Source organism: Scardinius erythrophthalmus (assembly GCF_964197995.2).
Source record: "Scardinius erythrophthalmus genome assembly, chromosome: 7".
Lineage (NCBI taxonomy): Eukaryota > Metazoa > Chordata > Actinopteri > Cypriniformes > Leuciscidae > Scardinius > Scardinius erythrophthalmus.
In genome coordinates, this window is record NC_138227.1 from 4,146,906 (window position 1) to 4,168,667 (window position 21,762).

Here is a 21,762-nt window from a genome sequence, read left to right on the forward strand (position 1 = left end):
AGAAGTATAACTTTTATAGAAATGATATACCTGAGATCAGGCTGTGTGTCTCCACTCTTAAACTCTATTGGCGGATCCATAGAGCGGTTACTCCTCATAGACACACAGCTGGACTCTGGGTTTGAGCTCTTCTGCTGGAATGAACTGGTTTTCAAACTAAGTAAAATAAAAAGCAGACAGACTTGTTTCACACTTTTACAGGAATCTGGGGAAAGACCAGGAAGTGTTGTTACATTTTTGCTTTAAGGTCTGTAACTCAGTGGTGTTTTGCACTGTGTCTCAAACTTTGATTATAATTATTTTGAGAAATTAACTTACTGGTTTGCAAATGTTAAGCATGATTAAAAAAATGTACCAAAGCAACTGAGAAAAACAGTAATATTAGGAATTAGGAATACAAAACAAACAAATTGAAAACAACTAGTGGGCCCTTTCATACACCCAGCGTAACGCAGCGCCAGGTGCGACGCAAGTGTTTTCTGCTAGTTTCAACCAGACACAGTTATAATTTTCATGTCCTGCATCACGTTGTTTAAATAGCAAATGTATTTGTGCCCATGGGCATGCTGGTCTGAAAACAAGGTGTGTTCAGGCGCATTGTTGGCACTTTGCTATTTTAAGGAACTACGGAGCTCGGGAAGTCACCTGTGGGATAAAAAAAAATAAAAATCTGTGGCGACGGTTTTGCAATCCGTCCGCTCAGTTTATAAACTGTACTCACGAATTCTCAAACTGTTCCCTCGGTTTAATAAACCGTACCCACGAGTTTCTAATCCGCGCTCTCAGATTTGTAAACCATGCCTTCAGTTTTTGCAGTCTGTACCCACAAATTCATAAACCGTGCTCACGCTTTCACAATCCGTTCCCACGGGTTTTGTAAACTGTACTCACGGATTTGTGGCTCACTCTCATTTTAGAAGAACACGTTAACGAATCTTATTGTATATTGTTTTATTGAATATTAAGTGGAATACATCAAATTGTCTTAACTGCGTCTGCATATTTAAAGTGATTCTCTAGCGGGTATGGGTGGAATATACGATTTAATATGAATGACGTGCATCAAAATCTTTTGTTTATTTGTGATAATCTTAGCACTTTATTATTATTGTCTAACCTGTATTATGACTGATATTTGACGAATTGCTTTGTTCATTTTTTTGCACGTTTTGGACAAAAGCGTCTTCTAAATATGCCTAAAATGTAATAATAATAATAATAATTATTATTATTATTATTAGGGCGCGTTATTAATATGTGCCTATAAGCGGGTACACAACACGCATACACTCTGCTTATTATTACACACACAGGGACGCACAGCAGCACACAAACATGCACAATATTAAAAATAAAATATTATATTATATATTAATATTAATTATATAAAATACTAATATTGTGTACATAAAGATATGGTGGAATCCGGCTGGTCCCGTAGATGGTCTGCTTGCGTGCTTTAACCTCACTCACTCTCACACACACACACACACACACACACACACACACACACACACACACACACACACACACACCTTTAACCTCCTGCACAAGCAGATCCGTTTGCGCTCTGTGTTCTGTGTTCAGTCTTTCCGTGTAAATAGCGAATCCGCCGTGGCGCGAGCACAATTACTCATTAAAAGAATAGGAACAACCCTTTTAGACCATGCGCTGGGTGCATCAATTTTTCCTGTTGTTAAACTAGAAAAAGTGGATTCGGACACTCCCTAAGTGCACTTGCACCGTGCGCTTTAGATAATGCGCTTAGATCGTTAAAGTAGGGCCCATAGAATTATAGAATAATTCAACTCAGATGAACATCAACCACGATCACATGACTCTTATCAAAGGCACAATGGAGTACGAAGGCTCAACCAACTTAAGAGACCAATGTTTTGCTGACCTTTAAAGATAAACCACCTTACTGTACTCCAGTAACGGTACTCTTGCTGTGAAGCATCACTGTTCTGGCCAGACACTGTGAAGCTTTCAACAAATCTGAACCAGCGGTTAGAAAAATCCACTAAATTTTACACCTACTCCATTATATAAAGGTGGAAAAAATCTCAGCTTACATTTTCTTGATGTCATTGCTAGTATAAGACTAAATATACATATAGCAAAAACAATTTTGCTTTTTAATTTAAAAAAATTCATACTAAAAGCATAACGTATATAAATGATATACCTGAGATCTGGCCGTTCGTCTCCACTCTTAAACTCTATTGGCGGATCCATAGAGCGGTTACTCTTCATAGACACACAGCTGGACTCTGTTGGAATCTTCTGCTGGACTGAACTGGAACAGAGAACAGATTCAGTTTAATCCTTTAGATTACTGTGTCCATTTTATTTAGCTTTGCAAATTCGCTTCCACAAATTCAGTGGTTCAAATTCGACAGTAAATTCAACATTGACATCCAGGAACTGCAGGAAAAGCAGTAGATTACTGAGCATACTCTCCATCTGCTGTCTCCATCTGCTACCTCACCACCAGGAGGTGCAAGTGCATGTTTTTGACAAAGACCAGGGGCCGTATTCACAAAGCATTTTATCTTACCACTAGGAGTACTCCTAAATCGCACTAAAAGATTTTAGCTAAGAGTTTTCTCTTAAAAGTTATTCACAACGCCTTTCAGACCTACACTTAGTAAAGAAAAATGACAACTCCTAAACTAAGAGTGAGTCTTCGTTGCTATGGATGACGTCATTACTCATGCACGAGCTTGACTGAAGTGACCACCTTGATTGGCTGATGATTGTAACGCGGGAATGATTCCAAACACCTCCCCTACGATGATGAGTGACAGGTGACAGGTCTGAGAATGCGTGCGCTACACAAGTAGTGCGAAGGATGGAAGATGATGAATAACTGAATAAATGAATAAAGAGTAAGGCAAAACAAATAGCCTAGTAGGCTAACCTAATGAAACATATGGATTGATGCAATATCTTTGCAACATTATTGAATTAATCTGTCACTATATGCCTCTGCCTACGTTTGCAAAGAGAAGAACATTTTAATTTGATTCACAATGATACGTTACAATTAGTTTACATGCAATGAGTAGCCTAGTTTTGGTTGTTGTTGGTGGCGTTATTGCATTCCTAGTTATGCCTACAATGCAAATGTTTTCCCTCGCGATTGGAAGCTCCTGTAGCTGCCGCTACGCATTTCAAAACATCGCAACGTGAAATGCCACAAAAAGCGGTTTGTGAATAGGTCTTAGTGAGTTAGGAGTCCTCTCGACTTCTTTTAAGCTGTCCCAGACTTAGGTGCTACTTTTAGGGCTAAAATGCTTCGTGAATTACTCTTAGTGAAAAAAATTAGGAGTCCTAAAGTTAGGAGTGACACGCCCATTATTTTTAGGAGTTGCTCCTAAATTCGCCAGTTAGGAGCTACTTTTAGCCTTAAAATTCTTTGTGAATACGGCCCCAGAGCAACAGTTAGAGCAAGCCATTCATTCATAAAATGAAAATGATTATCTGGGTCAGTATCAGTGGCGGCTGCTGGTCTTTCAAAGAGGGGAAGCTCATTTTCGGCCTACATCATAAAATGTATAAATGTCCATTTATTTATACGTAAATTCTAAGTTCCTTTTCAAGAAAATGCTCTGTGACCCTGTTGTACCAACTAGGCGTCTTTTCCAGTGACTTGACCAGTGTCCTCTCAATTGCCAGCAGAGTTAAATATAAATATTGTATAAATGTAATAATATAATAAAGGTATAAATAATAATATAATAAAGTATAATAATACTACTAATAATATATATTTTTAATTATTTTAATAATTATTTTTTAATTATTACTAATAATAATATAAAAAATATAATAAGTAATAATATAATAAAGGTATAAATGTAGAATTGTGTGAAATGTATTGTGAAAATTGGCTAGCAATTTCAACAAGCAAATACCAAGAAATAGGTTGCAGCAGTTTGTCTTTCGACTACAGTTGAAAAATCCGCGATGGGCCTGAGCTCGAATAGCTTCAGCATTAGCGACTTTTTATTGTATGAAATCGCTGTCAATCAAAAGGAGACGCAGCCTTTCGACAGACCCTCCAATCATCACGCAGAAGCCCGGAGTCCAGGCCAGCCCACTCCTCATTCACCCCCAGAGACGCTGGGACATAATCGCAGCATTTATCCAATGACCGTCTAGTTTTGCAAGCACTGAAAAAAACTGTTCGAAGCAGCCCCATTGAAGTCACTGGACGCTGGGCTTCAACAGGGAAATGCACTGTGACGCTACGGGAATGTATGAGAAGGAAATAGAGTCAGCCAACCTGCTGTATGTAACTGATTCTGAACGAACTCGTCTTTGAAATGAACGTTTTCTAATGCATTTTGAGTCAATAAAATATTAAAGCAACGATATAAATACTGTTCGTTTTCTCACACAAACCGCTCGTTTCGTGTCTTAGGCCATCAATGTGTACTTATGATGGGGAATTGTTTCATTTGGACGTGGGGAATTGTTTTAAGTTGGACTCTGTGCTTGTGTTTTGAGACAGTGACCATAGACCTGCATTATATGACTGACAGACAAGAAGGGTTGGACCTAAAAATATCAAAATTGAAACTACTGCGGAAACAAAGACACCTACATCTTGGATGCCCTTGAGGTAAGCTAAAACATATCAAAAATTCATTTCAAAGTGAACTATCCCTTTAAAGAAATTCCCACTGGTCAGTATATATGCGGAAAAGATGATAAAGACACAAAAGCTGTGTTTATGTTTCATTCAATAACTTCATTGTTACTTTCCCTGTGTAGCCTACATGTTATCAGCTTTCTCTACCATGAACGGGATTAAATCGGTTTCCCTCAATACCTCATACTCAAGGATTCCCCTTCCGTCGGGACAAAACACTATATATAAGTATATGCCTACGTGTACTGCATTAGATTAAACTGGGAAGAGTCATAGCACTTGTATATTGTTGTCCTCCGTTAGTTTAACTGTAAGTCGCTTTGGATAAAAGCGTCTGCTAAATGACTAAATGTAGCCTAAATGTAAAATTGGCTTGACATTGGACATTCGCACATTTAGGGACCACCTCTAAAGTTGCATACAACATTGGCATACACGTTTCTAACTTCAATAGCAAACTTTAATTTATTTGAATACATATCAAATAACTAAAGGGCATTATGCCTGACACCTACATGAACACTTTACAGTTGGTTTTATGACTTTAAGTCGTTCTATTCAAATGCTATTGAAGTTAGAAACGTCAAGTCAAGTCAAGTCAAGTCAAGTATATTTGTATAGCGCTTTTCACAATACAGATTGTATCAAAGCAGCTTCACAGTATTAAATTAAAATAATACAACAAGGTTTGTTTCTAGTGGAATTTATTGATAAAATCAAATTAAATATCCCCAGAATATCCCCAACTGAGCAAGCCAAAGGCAACAGTGGCAAGGAACCGAAAAACTCCATCAAGTGACCTAATGGTGTCCTAAAACTCCATCAGGTGACCCAATGGAGAAAAAAAAAAACCTTGGGAGAACCCAGGCTCAGTCGGGGGCCAGTTCTCCTCTGGCGTTTATACCAAACGTGTATGGTACGTGTATAAACGTGTATAAACGTGTATACCAATGTCGTATGTAACTTTAGAGACGGTCCCTAAATGTGCGACTGTCCAACGTCAAGCCAGCTTTATGCCAGTATATCACTGGGAAACGCTCAGCATTAAACTTTGCACGTTAATTTCATATTCTGAGTCCATCTGCTTGCCTGCAAGTTTGTTTTTTTATATCACTATATTAGTACATTAAAGGAACACTCCACCGTTTTTTGAAATAGGGCTTATTCACCGTCTTTCCTACATTCAGATAGGTGGGCAAACGCATTTTTGTCTCAGTGCATGCATTGTTTTAGTTTGGCAGCGCCGCCGATAGCTTAGCATAATGAATGGAATCTTTTGTTGCCAGCTAGCATGTCGTGAGTAAAAGTGAAAAAAAACTATACTAAAAAATACTCTACTTCTTGTGGCCTGCGTATTCACAACGAGTACAAATAGCAATGCAGATTAAGACTAGGCGATTTCCTAGGCAGATATTGACTTGGGACTATATTAGGCTGAAGCACAGGCGAAGCACTGCTACTTGGGCGCAGAGATATCACACAACATCTGAAATCCCCCAACTTCCGTCAACATACCGGCGTGAATAGTAGCTGGCTATTTTTCCTACAGTACTTTTTTTTTTTTATAAATAAATATAATACAGGTTTTTTTTTTTTTATCACTTTTACTCATGAAATGCTAGCTGGCAACAAAGGATTCCATTCATTATGCTAAGCTAAGCCAGCGGTCCCCAACCTTTTTTGCGCCACGGACCGGTTTAATATCAGACAATATTTTCACGGACTGGCCTTTAATGTGCGGCGGATAAATACAACAAAATATAAAAAAATATATAAAAAATTATTAAATATAATAATAAACGTGAATCCAATGTGTAGGCTTACTTGCAATTTTATTAGCAGGGTACTCGTAATATCGCGCCTAAAGACAACTGAGAAAGCCTGAACACAAACACAAAGCCCCCCAAAAGAAAAAAATCTCCATGTTTACGGTGCTGATGCGATGTAAGGGTGGCGCTGCCAATAAAGCACCTAAAAGCTGTCACAAAGAACCGATTTTAAGAACCAAAATTAATGATTATGAATATGTAAAATATAGCAGGAGACATTTTAATTGTTTAATAATAAGCAAGTGTTTTCTGTGCAAAGATGAAGTTGACAATGCTGACTCGATCTTCGCAGTATGCCTAGTGAACGCGCCAGAGAGAAATGCACATTTCATACGAATTACATAAGCAGAGAACAGTCAGTTTTCTTTTGTTTTGAATTGTTCTGTTTAAAATGAGACATTTCAAGCTTTCTATGTCTCAGGTCTGTGAGGCAAGTAGGCTACCTTATACGCTGAATTTCGGTTAATTGATGAGATCAGCTCCAGCTCCAGTCCAGGCGCCCGCGCCTCCGTGTCCTGATTAAATACTTTCTATTATATTTACTTCTTATTAAATCCAGGCAATTGGGTGATGAAACATTGATTAAAATTAAGATACAATTAATACAAAACGACATACAATTTAAAGACAGGCTTTTTGCTTTCTGTCTGAGGTCTCTGTGAAAGTTTTAAAGCAGTCTTTTTGTGCCGCTTTCAGAGCGCTCACGTCCGTAAGGGTGAACTGTCCCATCCGAACAATTATTATTTTGTTTATTTTTTAAAAAAATTTGTGAAATAGGCTACATTTCTAAATTAATGCGACTTATAGTCCAGTGCGACTTAGGCTATATTATGTTTTTTCTTCTTCATGATGCATTTTTTTACTGATGCGACATAACGTATTTTCCGGACTATAAATCGCTCCGGAGAGCGATTTATAGTCCGGAAAATACGTTAAGTTATATATTCTTTCTGTGAGGCCCGGTACCAAATGTCCCACGGACCGGTACCGGTCCGTGGTCCGGGGGTTGGGGACCTCTGAGCTAAGCTAGCGATGGCGCTTACAAACTAAAACAATGCATGCACTGAGACAAAAATGCGTTTGCCCACCTATCTAAATGTAGGAAAGACGGTGAATAAGCCCTATTTCAAAAAACGGTGGAGTGTTCCTTTAAGCTACATTAAGCGTTTTATGTCCAGTAGGGGAATCCTGAAGTATTGAGGGAAACCCTAGTAGCCTACTGCATGCAGCACATCGCTGCAATATACAGTTAAGGCAACTAAACAACCAAGATATATATACAGTGGGGAGAACAAGTATTTGATACACTGCCGATTTTGCAGGTTTCTCCACTTACAAAGCATGTAGAGGTCTGTCATTTTTATCATAGGTACTCTTCAACCGTGAGTGACGGAATCTAAAACAAAAATCCAGAAAATCACATTGTATGATTTTTAAGTAATTAATTAGCATTTTATTGCATGACATAAGTATTTGATACATCAGAAAAGCAGAACTTGGGGGCGCTAGTGAGCCAAGATGGAGTGAAGACGGATATTTCAGAGCTCCTGCAGGTTTATGAACATTTATGTTTTAAAAATGGCAACCTATAACTAAAGGGGACTTAAACTGGATCGATAATAGTTTGGGACTTTAAAGAAGTCGGTTCCTGCCGATGTTACATGTTAAATGGCGGATAAACTTCGTAAATTCAAGTATCCCTCCCTCCTACAACGTTTGGGTTCAAAAAGTGTGGGAACTGTATCAAATGGAAAAGATAACATACTCATTACGACTTCAGAAATCTGTTTTTAGTCTACGATGGGGTCCAGCAGAAGTTTTATTCATGTAAAGGTCCAACAAATTAGGGTTTTGGTTTATGGGGCCCGGCTCTGCCACCAAAAGTGAATTTTGTTTTTCTTAGGGTTGTATGGTGATGCTGAAACCTCATGGAAATGCAAAATGTAATGCTGAAATATATTATTATTATGTTTTTTCAAGACTGTACACTAGTATCATACATGATAATTATTGCTGATGCATGTAACTGCTCTGTCTAGAATTAATAAAAATTGTAAGTTCAAAAAAAAAAAGAAAAGCAGAACTTAATATTTGGTACAGAAACCTTTGTTTGCAATTACAGAGATTTCGTTTCCTGTAGTTCTTGACCAGGTTTGCACACACTGCAGCAGGGATTTTGGCCCACTCCTCCACACAGATCTTCTGCAGATCCTTCAGGTTTCGGGGCTGTCGCTGGGCAATACGGACTTTCAGCTCCCTCCAAAGATTTTCTATTGGGTTCAGGTCTGGAGACTGGCTAGGCCACTCCAGGACCTTGAGATGCTTCTTACAGAGCCACTCCTTAGTTGCCCTGGCTGTGTGTTTCGGGTCGTTGTCATGGTGGAAGACCCAGCCACGACCCATATTCAATGCTCTTACTGAGGGAAGGAGGTTGTTGGCCAAGATCTCGCAATACATGGCCCCATCCATCCTCCCCTCAATACGGTGCAGTCCTCTTGTCCCCTTTGCAGAAAAGCATCCCCAACGAATGATGTTTCCACCTCCATGCTTCACGGTTGGGATGGTGTTCTTGGGGTTGTACTCATCCTTCTTCTTCCTCCAAACACAGCGAGTGGAGTTTAGACCAAAAAGCTCTATTTTTGTCTCATCAGATCACATGACCTTCTCCCATTCCTTCTCTGGATCATCCAGATGGTCATTGGCAAACTTCAGACAGGCCTGGACATGCGCTGGCTTGAGCAGGGGGACCTTGCGTGCGCTGCAGGTTTTCAATCCATGATGGCGTAGTGTGTTACTAATGGTTTTATTTGAGACTGTGGTCCCAGCTCTCTTCAGGTCATTGACCAGGTCCTGCCGTGTAGTTCTGGGCTGATCCCTCACCTTCCTCATGATCATTGATGCCCCACGAGGTGAGATCGTGCATGGTGCCCCAGACCGAGGGAGATTGACCGTCATCTTGAACTTCTTCCATTTTCTAATAATTGCACCAACAGTTGTTGCCTTCTCACCAAGCTGCTTGCCTATTGTCCTGTAGCCCATCCGAGCCTTGTGCAGGTCTACAATTTTATCCCTGATGTTCTTACACAGCTCTCTGGTCTTGGCCATTGTGGAGAGGTTGGAGCCTGTTTGATTGAGTGTGTGGACAGGTGTCTTTTATACAGGTAACGAGTTCAAACAGGTGCAGTTAATACAGGTAATGAGTGGAGAACAGGAGGGCTTCTTATAGAAAAACTAATAGGTCTGTGAGAGCCGGAATTTTTACTGGTTGTTAGGTGATCAAATACTTATGTCATGCAATAAAATGCAAATTAATTATTTAAAAATCATACAATGTGATTTTCTGGATTTTTGTTTTAGATTCCGTCTCTCACAGTTGAAGTGTACCTATGATAAAAATTACAGACCTCTACATGCTTTATAAGTGGTAAAACCTGCAAATTCGGCAGTGTAACAAATACTTGTTCTCCCCACCGTATGTCAACCTCAAATGTAACGTTGGATCTGTACATCCGCATCGGGGGAATAACATTATAATCTCGTTCACGGTAGAGAAAGATGCATGTGGGCTACACAGGAAAAGTAACCGTGACGACACTGAATTTAACATAAAACAATCATCATAATTAGAGATGCACCGATTACAATTTTCTAGGCCGATTCCGATTTCAGATTTTTCATTGAGTTTGACCTGCCGATACCGATTTTAGCCGATTCCGATTTAATTTTTTTCTAACCACTTTACAGCACACACAAATATTTATTTTCTATCTTTTCTTTAACCCTTTCACACGTAAGTTTAAAATATTCTAACTGACTTGAGTTTTTTCCATGGCGACACGTCATGCGATACACCGCAGCCAAAATAATACTGTATGACAGATGTGTCGCTTTTATTTAGCTTTTCCTTTTTTATTTATTTTATTTTATTCAAAATATTCACAAACTTGCTTACCATGTCATCAACTAGCCTATCTGATATTCGGATTCTCAAATACGTGTAAGTGAGTGTGTTTGGTCGTTTAAAAACCTTTATAAATAATCTTGATCTAGATGGGCGCCGCAATGTTGTCCTGTCAGTCCGATTTACAGCACGTGAATTCATCAGTTTCTCCTGAAATAAATGCAAGAAAGTGGCCGGTGAACTGAGAAGAATAAACTTTATAGTTACTAGTGCTGGGCGGTTTACCGGTTCAAACCGAATACCGGTGTTTATTTTTGTTACGATATGAATTTTTAATAAACCGCAATACCGGTGTATGTCGCTTTAATCGGAACGCGGCGTTGCGCGACACTGTCTCGCACCTCATTTACAACACAGAACACACGTCTGCGGTGCATTACGGCTGCGACAAGGTTTTATTCCGTCCTCCACACGCGTGCGTCAAAATAGACTAGGCGCCTATATTTAGCGAAGCGGCGCGGAGAGCTGCTTTTGGGAAGCTTCGATCTGAAACACAAGCATTGACTAGAATGGGCGCGATCAGCTTCGGTAGCCGTGTCGCAGCCGTGTGGGGGTGAGAGTGTTTTTTTTTTTCTCGCGCCGCACGTGTTTTTATACTGTATGAACGTATCTGAAGTGAACTGACGGTCTTTAGAAAAGTTTCTTTGTTATTACGATTGAATCTTTCTTTATCTTTCCTGATAAAGCAGCGTTGCTGCTTTGAGTCCAGCCGTTACCGGGGAAAATATTATTTCTGCCGCTCCTAAAGCGCGTCCTGCTGGCACCTCTTTGTAAACAACCTTGCAAACCTGTATTATTAATTAATATAATATTAAGTGTGGATTTTTTCATTCACTCATGACAATAAAATAGGGCATTATAAGTTAATCTACTTCAGTATTTCCTCTCTCACTCAGTAGAAAATGTGGTTAACACCCATCATGCTTGAAAAAAAACAAAAAAAAAACACCGTCATTTACCGTGAAACCGGTTTAATTTAGAAAAAAAACGTGATGTGGCTTTTTGGTCAAACCGCCCAGCACTAATAGTTACTTCCACTATGTTTGTCTGATATTAACACATGTCGGCAAATTATATTTGAATAGATTGTTATTGCTGCTTCCACAGACATCAGTGTGTATTTTACAAACTCCAAATGTATTGTTTTACTCGTGCTAATGTGTATTTAAATATCTGAAACCTAAAATAAACATTATGAGGTTGAAAACACTGCTTAACGGTAGTTGTGATGACAGTGCTGAGCGCGTCCAACTCTGGCTCAGCGCCAGCCAACGCGCGAAAGCACAGTTTGAATCTGGCAGTGATGCGACGTCACTGAACATTCTTAATCTGGCACCGTACTCTCAGGGGCACAGAAATAACAATCTCATATATGAGGCTCAAAAGGTTAATCATGCGGCGCCCAAGTGCATTTGACCGGCATAAAATCGGCATATGTCAGACTGACCGGCCGATCGCCGGTCATGGCCGATCACGTGAAAATCGGCCAATTCCGGTCACCAGCCGATCAATCGGTGCATCTCTAATCATAATAATCACAAATACACTTACATTGCTGTAAATTAGTTTTATGAATGAATGGCTTGCTCTAACTGTTGCTGGTCTTCGTCAACAACACGCGCTTGCACCACCTGTTGGTGAGGTCGACTAAAAGCAGATGAAGAGTATGCTCGGTAATCTACTGCTTTTCCTGCAGTTCCTGGATGTCAACGTAGAATTTTCTGTCGAATTTGAACCACTGAATTTGCAAAGCGAAATAAAATGGACCGAAAATTGCCTGTTGAATATTGTAGGTTGTTTTTTTAAACAGTTTGACTATTTTGGAAGTGAAATATGAAATATGAAAGGGGAATATGGATTATTGAATTTTTAATAATGATGTGTTTGAAATGTTTTGAATTGAAATATTCACAGCTTAAATATTCAACCATGCTGAATTTCAGCCCATAAAAATGCAAGCCCTAAAAATACAATGCATTAAAATGCAAGCATGGTTAATTATGGAAGTAAAATAATGTCAAATGTTTTTGAAATAAAAAGCCTGTTGAATTGCACTACTTGAAAAAAATAGGCATTGCATTAACCATGCTTGCATTTTAATGCATTGTATTTTTAGGGCTTGCATTTTTATGGGCTGAAATTCAACATGGTTGAATATTTAAGCTGTGAATATTTCAATTAAAAACATTTCAAACACCTTTTCATTATTAAAAATTCAACAATCCATATTCACCTTTCATATTTCACTTCCAAAATATTCAAACTGTTTAAAAATACAACCTATAATATTCAACAGGCAATTTTCGGTCCATTTTATTTCGCTTTGCAAATTCGCTTCCACAAATTCAGTGGTTCAAATTCGACAGTAAATTCAACATTGACGTCCAGGAACTGCAGGAAAAGCAGTAGATTGCCGAGCATACTCTCCATCTGCTGTTAGTCGACCTCACCAGCAGGTGGTGCAAAAGCGTGTGTTGTTGACGAAGACCAGCAAATTTAGAGCAAGTCATTCATTCATAAAACTCATTTACAGCAATGTAAGTGTATTTGTGATTATTATGACGGCTGTTTTATGTTAAATTCAGTGCCTTCACGATTACTTTTCCTGTGTAGCCTACATGCATCTTTCTCTACCGTGAACGAGATTAATGTTATTCCCCGATGCGGATATACAGATCCAATGTTACACTTTTGAGGTTGACATATATTTCTCTTGGTTGTTTAGTTGCCTTAACTTTATATTGTGGCGATGTGCTGCGCATGGCTATTAGGGTTTCCCTCAATACTTCAGGATTCCCCTGCTGGACATATAAAACGCTTAATAATGTAGGCTACTAATACAGTGATATAAAAGATCAAACTCGCAGGCAAGCAGATGGACTCAGAATATGGACCGCGAAGCTTTGTAACGACAATGACTACGACATCCGGTCACATGCTGTTCAAATTAGTGGATCCCGATCTCGCAAACACATCCTTCATTGTCTGAGCAGACAAGAGATCTATTCACGTCCTGTAATGGCGTCCCGACGTCGGTTCGGACTGTCAAAATTGCAACTTTGTTGCTCCCCAGAGGGACATGAGTCACCGAAGGAACCCTGTAGTTTAAGACCCCCCCAGTTCAGCATGAACTCCCCATGACTTTACAACCTCGTGACACACACACAAACAAACACCCTTTTGTGTATAACTGAGAATACGAGAAATATCTTTTCTTTTATTTTCATAATGTGTGTACCTTCCTATATGCACGAGTATAGTTTTGAATCCTAAATGTTCATTGAAGGGAATTCCTCAGTCGTGTCTTGTTGTAACCCTACCTCAGACCATAAAACTTTACGACCCAGGAAAAGGCAAACATTCCAAGCAAGTCACATCCCAAACGCACCACACACACACAGATTTCTCATTGACTTTCCCACATAAGACATTACCCAAAATGTTGATATATTTCTGAGGTGCCTTTTGTTATGACCATGTCATATTGGGGTGTCTATGATTTTGTCATGTGGTAATCACAACTTTAAATGTGTGTAATTCTGCATATCTCCTGTAACGTTGCATTTCTACAACCTTCATGTGATGCGTTTGATATCTCTGAAATTCTCTCAATCTAACAGAGTCGAATTCCAATAGCAGAATGCAGTAATATATATTGTTTACACACTTCATATTTCTGGAACCGAAAGGTTTAAGTCAATCGACACTGTAACCCGAGCCAGGACACTGTTTCAGACAAACAAAGGGATCTTCCCGCTAGGAAAAACCTCGACATCTGATTCGTCCCCCACGAAGAAGGGGACGGTACTTGGGACACTGATAAAAGTCCAAACCTTCAGTTTCCTCTCTCTCTTCTCTCTGATCCCTGCTCTTCTCTCATCGATCTCCTCTTCTCCCCGGCTTCAAGAAACATCTGAAAGGCTCAGGCCTTCTCCTCAGACCAACACATGTTCGAGTCGTAGCTGCCGTTCTTTGCAACTAAGTTCCTATCGCCTTTCCCCTCGACAAGGGAAACGACTGAACTTTCTCGGTAACGTTAAATTCAAGTGAGCCTTTACATCGTTTTGCGAAACGACCCAGAAGACGAAGCTAGACGCAAACCAGCCGGACACGCGCACGTCCCCTTTTCAGCATCACACTGAAAGAGTACCACATCTCGCAAGTATCTTTCTCTCTAACAGCTGATTCCTGGTGTTTAGCTTGTAGGTCTGTGAATTAAGTTACCCTCTATCTCTTAACTCTTAATTTCTTTCTTTCTTTCTTGCTTTCATGTCATTCATTCCGATCACGTCATGTTTGTTTAAATGTGTTTGTTTTATTGTTTGCATTTTACGTACGTTTATATTTGTAGCTTATAATCTCTAGCGTGTGCCATTTTATTAATAAACCCATTTATACTTTTAACTGTCTCTGTGTTTGAAAACCCACTTTTTATAAAGTCAATGAAACAAAAGATCTATAAAGCTACAGGCTCTATATTATAAAACTACTTTGAGTAGTTTTAATTTATAAACCCAAAGAGGTTTTGTCTTCGTGGCCAGAAGATAAACTTTCTTGGAGTTTTGTAAACAGGAATACTTCTTCTTAACTGTGATAGTCTTACATTTATTCGCGGGATGAATAACTGATGACGAAACCAGTTACAGAACGAGGCATTTCCTATAATTGATAAAGTAAATGCATATGCGATTTATGAATAATGACCATAAGTTATGATTATTAATATTTCTAAAATTCCCTATATCCTTGAGCTAATTCGCATTAACCCAGAGGCATTTACGCTGCAGCTTAATGCTGAGCATTTCCCAGTGATAGACTGGCATAAAGCTGGCTTGATGTTGGACATTCGCACATTTAGGGACCGTCTCTAAAGTGTGTACGACTTTGGTATACACGTTTCTAACTCCGATAGCATTTGAATAGAACGACTTACAGTCATAAAACCAACTGTAAAGTGTTTATGTAGTGTCAGCCATACTGCGCACCCTTTGGATTTTTGATATTTATTCAAATAAATTTAAGTTTGCTATTGAAGTTAGAAACGTGTATAATGTTGTATGCAACTTTAGAGATGGTCCCTAAATGTGTGAATGTCCAATGTCAAGCCAATTTTACATTTAGTCATTTAGCAGACGCTTTTATCCAAAGTGATTTACAGTTAAACTAACAATAGGACAACAATATGCAAGTGCTATGACAGTTTAAGCTGATGTAATACACGTAGGCATACTATATATAGAGAGAAGAGAAGAGAAGAGAAGAGAAGAGAAGAGAAGAGAAGAGAAGAGAAGAGAAGAGAAGAGAAGAGAAAGTGTTAGTATTAATTGATCAAGTGTTGATTTTATGCCAGTATATCACGAAACGCTCGGCATGAAACTTTGCGCGTTAAGTTCATATTCTGAGTCCATCTTCTTGCCTGTAGCCTACAGCCTACTTCCCCAATAAGGTGCAAGATTGGTCTTTCATATCACTGTATTAGTCCATTAAGCTACGTTAAGCGTTTTGTCCCGACAGAAGGGGAATCCTTGAGTATGAGGTATTGAGGGAAACCGATTATAATCCTGTTCATGGTAGAGAAAGCTGATGACATGTAGGCTACACAGGGAAAGTAATGAAGTTATTGAATGAAACATAAACACAGCTTTTGTGTGTTTATCATCTTTTCCGCATATACTGACACAGATAATCATTTTCATTTTATGAATGAATGTCTTCGTCAACAACACGCGCTTTTGCACCACCTGCTGGTGAGGTCGACTAACAGCAGATGGAGAGTATGCTCGGCAATCTACTGCTTTTCCTGCAGTTCCTGGACGTCAATGTTGAATTTACTGTCGAATTTGAACCACTGAATTTGTGGAAGCGAATTTGCAAAGCGAAATTAAAATGGACCGAAAATTGCCTGTTGAATATTATAGGTTGTATTTTTAAACAGTTTGAATATTTTGGAAGTGAAATATGAAAGGTGAATATGGATTATTGAATTTTTAATAATGAAAAGGTGTTTGAAATGTTTTTAATTGAAATATTCACAGCTTAAATATTCAACCATGTTGAATTTCAGGCCATAAAAATGCAAGTCCTAAAAATACAATGCATTAAAATGCGAGCATGGTTAATGCAATGCCAATTTTTTTTCAAGTAGTGCAATTCAACAGGCTTTTTATTTCAAAAACATTTGACATTATTTTACTTCCATAGTTAATGTAATGCCTATTTTTTTTCAATTCAACAGGCTTTTTTGTTTCAAAAACATTTTATTATCACACTCTTATTATGAAGTTCCCGGAAGTGTGGTTGTTGTTGGTTGAGCACAAACCATAGACAGTATAAGAATTGGACAGAGCCATCTCATTGGAACTCAATTGAGACAAGTGAAGCCCATTTTTAGCGATTTTTTAGCACTTCCGTTCCTGATGCGCAGACTCAAACCGACTCAAACTAAGCTTGATGACGTGAGCAACCTGTCTGACAGATGTAAATCTTCTAGTAGCTGTGCGTGCAAACTGCCAACGTTAATCTTGCAGAGACGGCGAGCTTGAGCAAAGAGTTCTTTGGCGTGAGTAAGCAGGAGTAAGTATTCTGATTAATTATTTTGTATAGTATTTATTTTAAAATGTAACGCCAGGGCTTCTCCCTTGACGTCCCCCCGCGAGCTTCTCCTCCTGTCTCTACGGTAATTTCTCTACTGTGCGACAGAGAGTCGAGTGGTTATGACGCAATCGTTAGCCTATTTTTACAAAATCTGCTTCTACGGGGCCATAATGTAACATAGAAGGTAATGGAGCCCTTTATACATTGTCGTGTTTCTTTAGAAATAAATAATGGACAAATGGAGTCTTTAAAGCCTCAGATGTAAAGTTATTCACTGTCAAAGTGACGCCAAAATGAATTGGAGTCAATGGAATGCTAACGCAAGTGAAGTTCTGCTACGAGATGGCGGCACGCGGCTGGCTTCAACTTCCGGTCGATGGATTACCCGCCTGTAGGGGTGTAACGATATTCGACTGTGTTTTCAGTGTTTTGTTACATTCGATAATAAGCAAGGTGTAATCTTTCAAATTCTGTCTATTTGATCACGAAATTCAAGCATTAAATGTTGTTTTGGCGCTCTTTGATGTGGCGTGACAGATCACCGTACTCGCTCCTCATTTAAAGCGGCAGCGCGGAGTGCGAGTAAACGCGATTCTCTTCCTCAGTTACAGAATAAACATGAATGGACACCTGAAGGTATGTTGAAAGATACAGTATACTTACTGAAAGGCATCATAACTCGTGTAATCGCTCAGTCAGTGTTTCAACAGCGGAAATACGTCAATAAAACGCTTACTGTGCGTTCACACCGCCGCCGACTTGAGCTTCCAAAGTTACCGGAAGTCATTCATTTTCAATGGAAGCTGGCTTCTCTCAGCTGCAAGGAGCGTCAAATTCCTCGGCGTCGCGTTTTGGGCGTTTTGAGCGTTTTGAGCGTCAATCTGAAAGTTGAGAGAAGCTCAACTTTATGGTAATGAGCTATGACGCGGTTCAGCGGCAAGCAGCGGCAAAATGCCAGCAACCAATCGGAATATAGACGTCCTTGGCGCTGGCTGATTCCGGAGAAACATACGATGTAAAGTTTCGTTCCTACCAAAACATTAGCTCCGAGAAAAAAATATTAATTGCAGAGTTTAACCATCATAGAGTGAAAGTGTATCATTTGCATGTGTTTTAAAGTCCTGCCAGCTTGACAGGGCAGAACGAGCAGAGAGAGAGAGAGAAAACCCCGGCCGCGCGCGCACTCACCCGCGCTGTCTCTCTCTCCCTCGCGCATATTAATCAAAATCAATTGATACGGTGGTGTCGAAAAAAAACTCTCCAGGGATGAAATGTTTTCTGTGTTGACAAATCTTGCGCGATATCCTAAATTGCCGAATGCATTGTTTTTTCTGTTTACATTTCATGGTGTGACACTTCTCTTCTCCCATGATCGAACACAGAATGCTGCTACGTCAGAGCGGCCAAAGCGTCAACAAGCTTCCCCGTACTTTTTGACAAGCGTCTTTGACTGTAGTCAGGTCCGAATCTTCAAGATTGGGTAACCCTGTAGGCATTTTTGAGGAAAAGTTGTTATACCACATTTTTAGAAAGTTCAATGTCTCCTGAATAAGGATCCACCGTATAACATTGAAATAAGGGTCCCATTTTCTTGTAATTGTCATTGAAACAATAGGTGCAATATTCACAGCCAAAACACTACAGGTGGATAGGGTAAAAAGTTTAAGTTATAGATATCACCATAAAACCTTTCCAGTTTTTCACTTACATAGAGACAGACATTTTTTGTATTACAAGTTTTCTGAAATGTCATGTTTACATATGCAAATGAGGCATACCAGTATATATATATATATATATATAATTCGAGGGGCAGACATACCAGTGCGCGGTTCTCCCTTTCGGGCTAGCCCTGTCTCTTCGCGTCTTCACAAAGGTTGTCGAGGCAGCCCTTGTTCCTCTCGACGACTGGCTGATCCTAGCTCACTCTCGAGACAAGGTTTGCGAACACAGGGACCTAGTGCTGCGGCACCTAGCTTGTCTGGGCCTTCGGGTCAACTGGGAGAAGAGCAAACTCTGCTCCGTGCAGAGGATCTCTTTTCTCGGTATGGAAATCGACTCGGTCGCCATGTGCATGCAGCTTATGAGCGTACGCGCGCAGTCACTGCTAATTTGCCTTCGTCAGTTCGAGGGCAAGAGTGCGGTTCCACTGAAACTATTTCAGAGGCTCCTGGGGCATATGGCATCCGCAGCCGCAGTAACGTCGCTCGGCTTGCTTCATATGAGACCGCTTCAGCTTTGGCTTCACGATCAAGTCCCGAGGTGGGCATGGCAACACGGCACGCTCCGAGTCCCAGTGACTGCCGTCAGACCTTCACCCCGTGGACGAACCTCAGTTTTCTATGGGCTGGAGTGCCCATAGAATGAGTTTCCTGGCATGTTGTTGTATCAACAGATGCCTCCATAATGGGCTAGGGCGCCATGTGCAATGGACATGCTGCCGCAGGCTCCTGGACAAGACCCCAGCGCCTTTGGCATGTCAATTGCCTCGAGTTGCTGGCTGTACGTCTCACCCTGCACCGCTTCTGTGCGTTGCTCAGGGGTCAGCACGTATTAGTCCGATCAGACAATACCGCCACAGTAGCGTACATCAACCGACAAGGTGGTCTGCGCTCCCGCCGTATGTCGCAACTCGCCTGCCACCTCCTCATATTGAGTCAGAAGCATCTGAGGTCGCTTCGAGCCATTCATATCCCGGGAGACCTGAACCGTGAAGCTGATATGTCTCTGTTTCGGCCTCTCGCTGGAGAATGGGGACTCCATCCCCAGTCGGTTCATCTGATTTGGGATCAGTTCGGGGACGCACAGGTAGATCTGTTTGCCTCCCACGACTCTTGCCACTGCGACCTGTTTTATTCTCTGACCGAGGGCACGCTCGGCACGGATGCACTGGCGCACAGCTGGCCGCGGGGCCTCTGCAAGTATGCGTTTTCCCCCATTGAGCCTTCTTACGTAGACTTTGCGCAAGATCAGGGAGGACGAGGAGCAGGTAATTTTGGTTGCCCCGTATTGGCTCAACCGCACCTGGTTCCAAGAACTAGTACTCTTCGCGACAGCACCTCCCTGGCCAATTCCTCTGAGAAAGAACCTGCTTTCTCAGGGATGGGGCACCCTATGGCACCCTCGTCCCGATCTTTGAAACCTCCATGTGTGGTTCCTGGACGGGACGAGGCAGGTTTGAGTACCCTACCACCAGCGGTGGTGGCTACCATCACTTCCGCTAGACTAGAGCATCGTCCACGAGACATGCCTATGCGTTGAAGTGGAACCTCTTTGTCAACTGGTGTTCTTCTAAACTTAAAGAACCCACGAAAGGCCCGATCAGTGTCGTGCTTTCCTTCTTGCAAGAAGGGTTGGAGCGAAGGTTGTCTCCCTCCACCCTGAAAGTGTATGGTGCCGCCATTGCCACACATCATGATGCAGTTGATGGTAAGTGCATTGGAAAGCACGACCTGATCATCAGTTTCCTGAGAGGAGCGAGGAGACTGAATCCTCCTCGCCCTCCTCTCGTTCCCTCTTGGGACCTCTCTGTGGTTTTAACTGCTCTGCAGAGTGCTCCCTTTGAGCCTTTGCAATCAGTGGAGCTTAAGTTCCTGTCAATGAAGACAGTGCTCCTGGTTGCATTGGCCTCCATCAAGAGGGTAGGGGACCTGCAGGCATTTTCGGGTGACGAAGTGTGCCTGGAATTTGGACCAGCTAACTCTTACGTGATCCTGAGACCCCGGCCTGGATATGTGCCCAAGGTTCCCACCACACCCTTTCGAGACCAGGTGGTGAACCTGCAAGCGCTGCCCTTGGAGGACGCAGACCCAGCCTTGGCACTGCTCTGTCCAGTACGCACCCTCCATACTTACGTAGACAGGATGCATTGTTTCAGGACTTCAGACCAGCTCTTTGTCTGTCATGGTGGGAAGCTGAAGGGAAAGGCTCTCTCCAAGCAAAGGTTGTCTCACTGGATAGTGGATGCCATTGCTTTGGCTTACCAGCAGCAAGGTCGACCATGCCCCCTTGATGTGACGGCCTGCTCCACCCGGAGTGTGGCATCCTCTTGGGCTCTAGCGCATGGCGCCTCGCTAACAGACATATGTAGATCTGCAGGCTGGGCGACACCTAACACGGCCTCTGGGCAACCCCCACGTGTGTAGTCCACTGTAAGCCTCTCTGAGCATGTGTCTTTCCCTCGGCAAGCTACCTTGCCACCCCTGGGTTTGAAATATTCCACCTGCAGGTGGACACCCCAGTGATTCTCAATATGACCCCCCTGGGGTCATGTGTATTCCAAGTTCCCCCCTTCGGGCTGGCCATAATTGCATATTTCCACTGATATATGCTTCCCAGTGTACCTTGGCATAATTCCAGCAGCCATTAAAAACTATCCCTTTCATGTTAATGTTGTTTTTTCATTGTTTACATGTTTAAATATTCTGAGAATGCATAGTTTTAGTTGTAATGTTTAATGTTTAAACTTTTTTTTGGCAGCCATTTTGTTTTTATTGTTTATGCCAAAACAGTGATGTTTACAACTTGTTATACGGCAGAAATGGATTCAGCACCTAAAAATCATATAGAAACAACACTTGAAGTACTTTTCCTCAAAAATGCCTACTGCATCTTATCCAGGGCTATTTATCTATTTTGGGACCTGACTACTGGGCGGCCAGAGCTTCTTTGCAGCTCAAGTCGGCGGCGGTGTGAACGTACAGTTAGTTTTTCACATA

The 21,762-nt window shown here is 41.0% G+C and overlaps 1 protein-coding gene across 3 annotated transcripts in view; it reads right to left on the reverse strand.

Annotated features, from left to right (window-relative positions):
• LOC308694114 (NLR family CARD domain-containing protein 3-like) overlaps nucleotides 1-21,762 on the reverse strand; it is a 93,305-nt gene that overhangs the window by 60,859 nt on the left and 10,684 nt on the right. For all 3 annotated transcript variants that reach the window (XR_014030558.1, XM_081371442.1, XM_081371443.1), the window contains exons 3-4: nucleotides 2,189-2,299; nucleotides 31-156 (exon numbers count right to left, since the gene is read on the reverse strand). Coding sequence is in view for 2 of the 3 variants with exons in the window: in XM_081371442.1 (XP_081227568.1) it covers nucleotides 31-156; nucleotides 2,189-2,299 (237 nt within the window). In the remaining variant the exon portion in view is untranslated. The remainder of the gene's footprint in view (nucleotides 1-30; nucleotides 157-2,188; nucleotides 2,300-21,762) is intronic.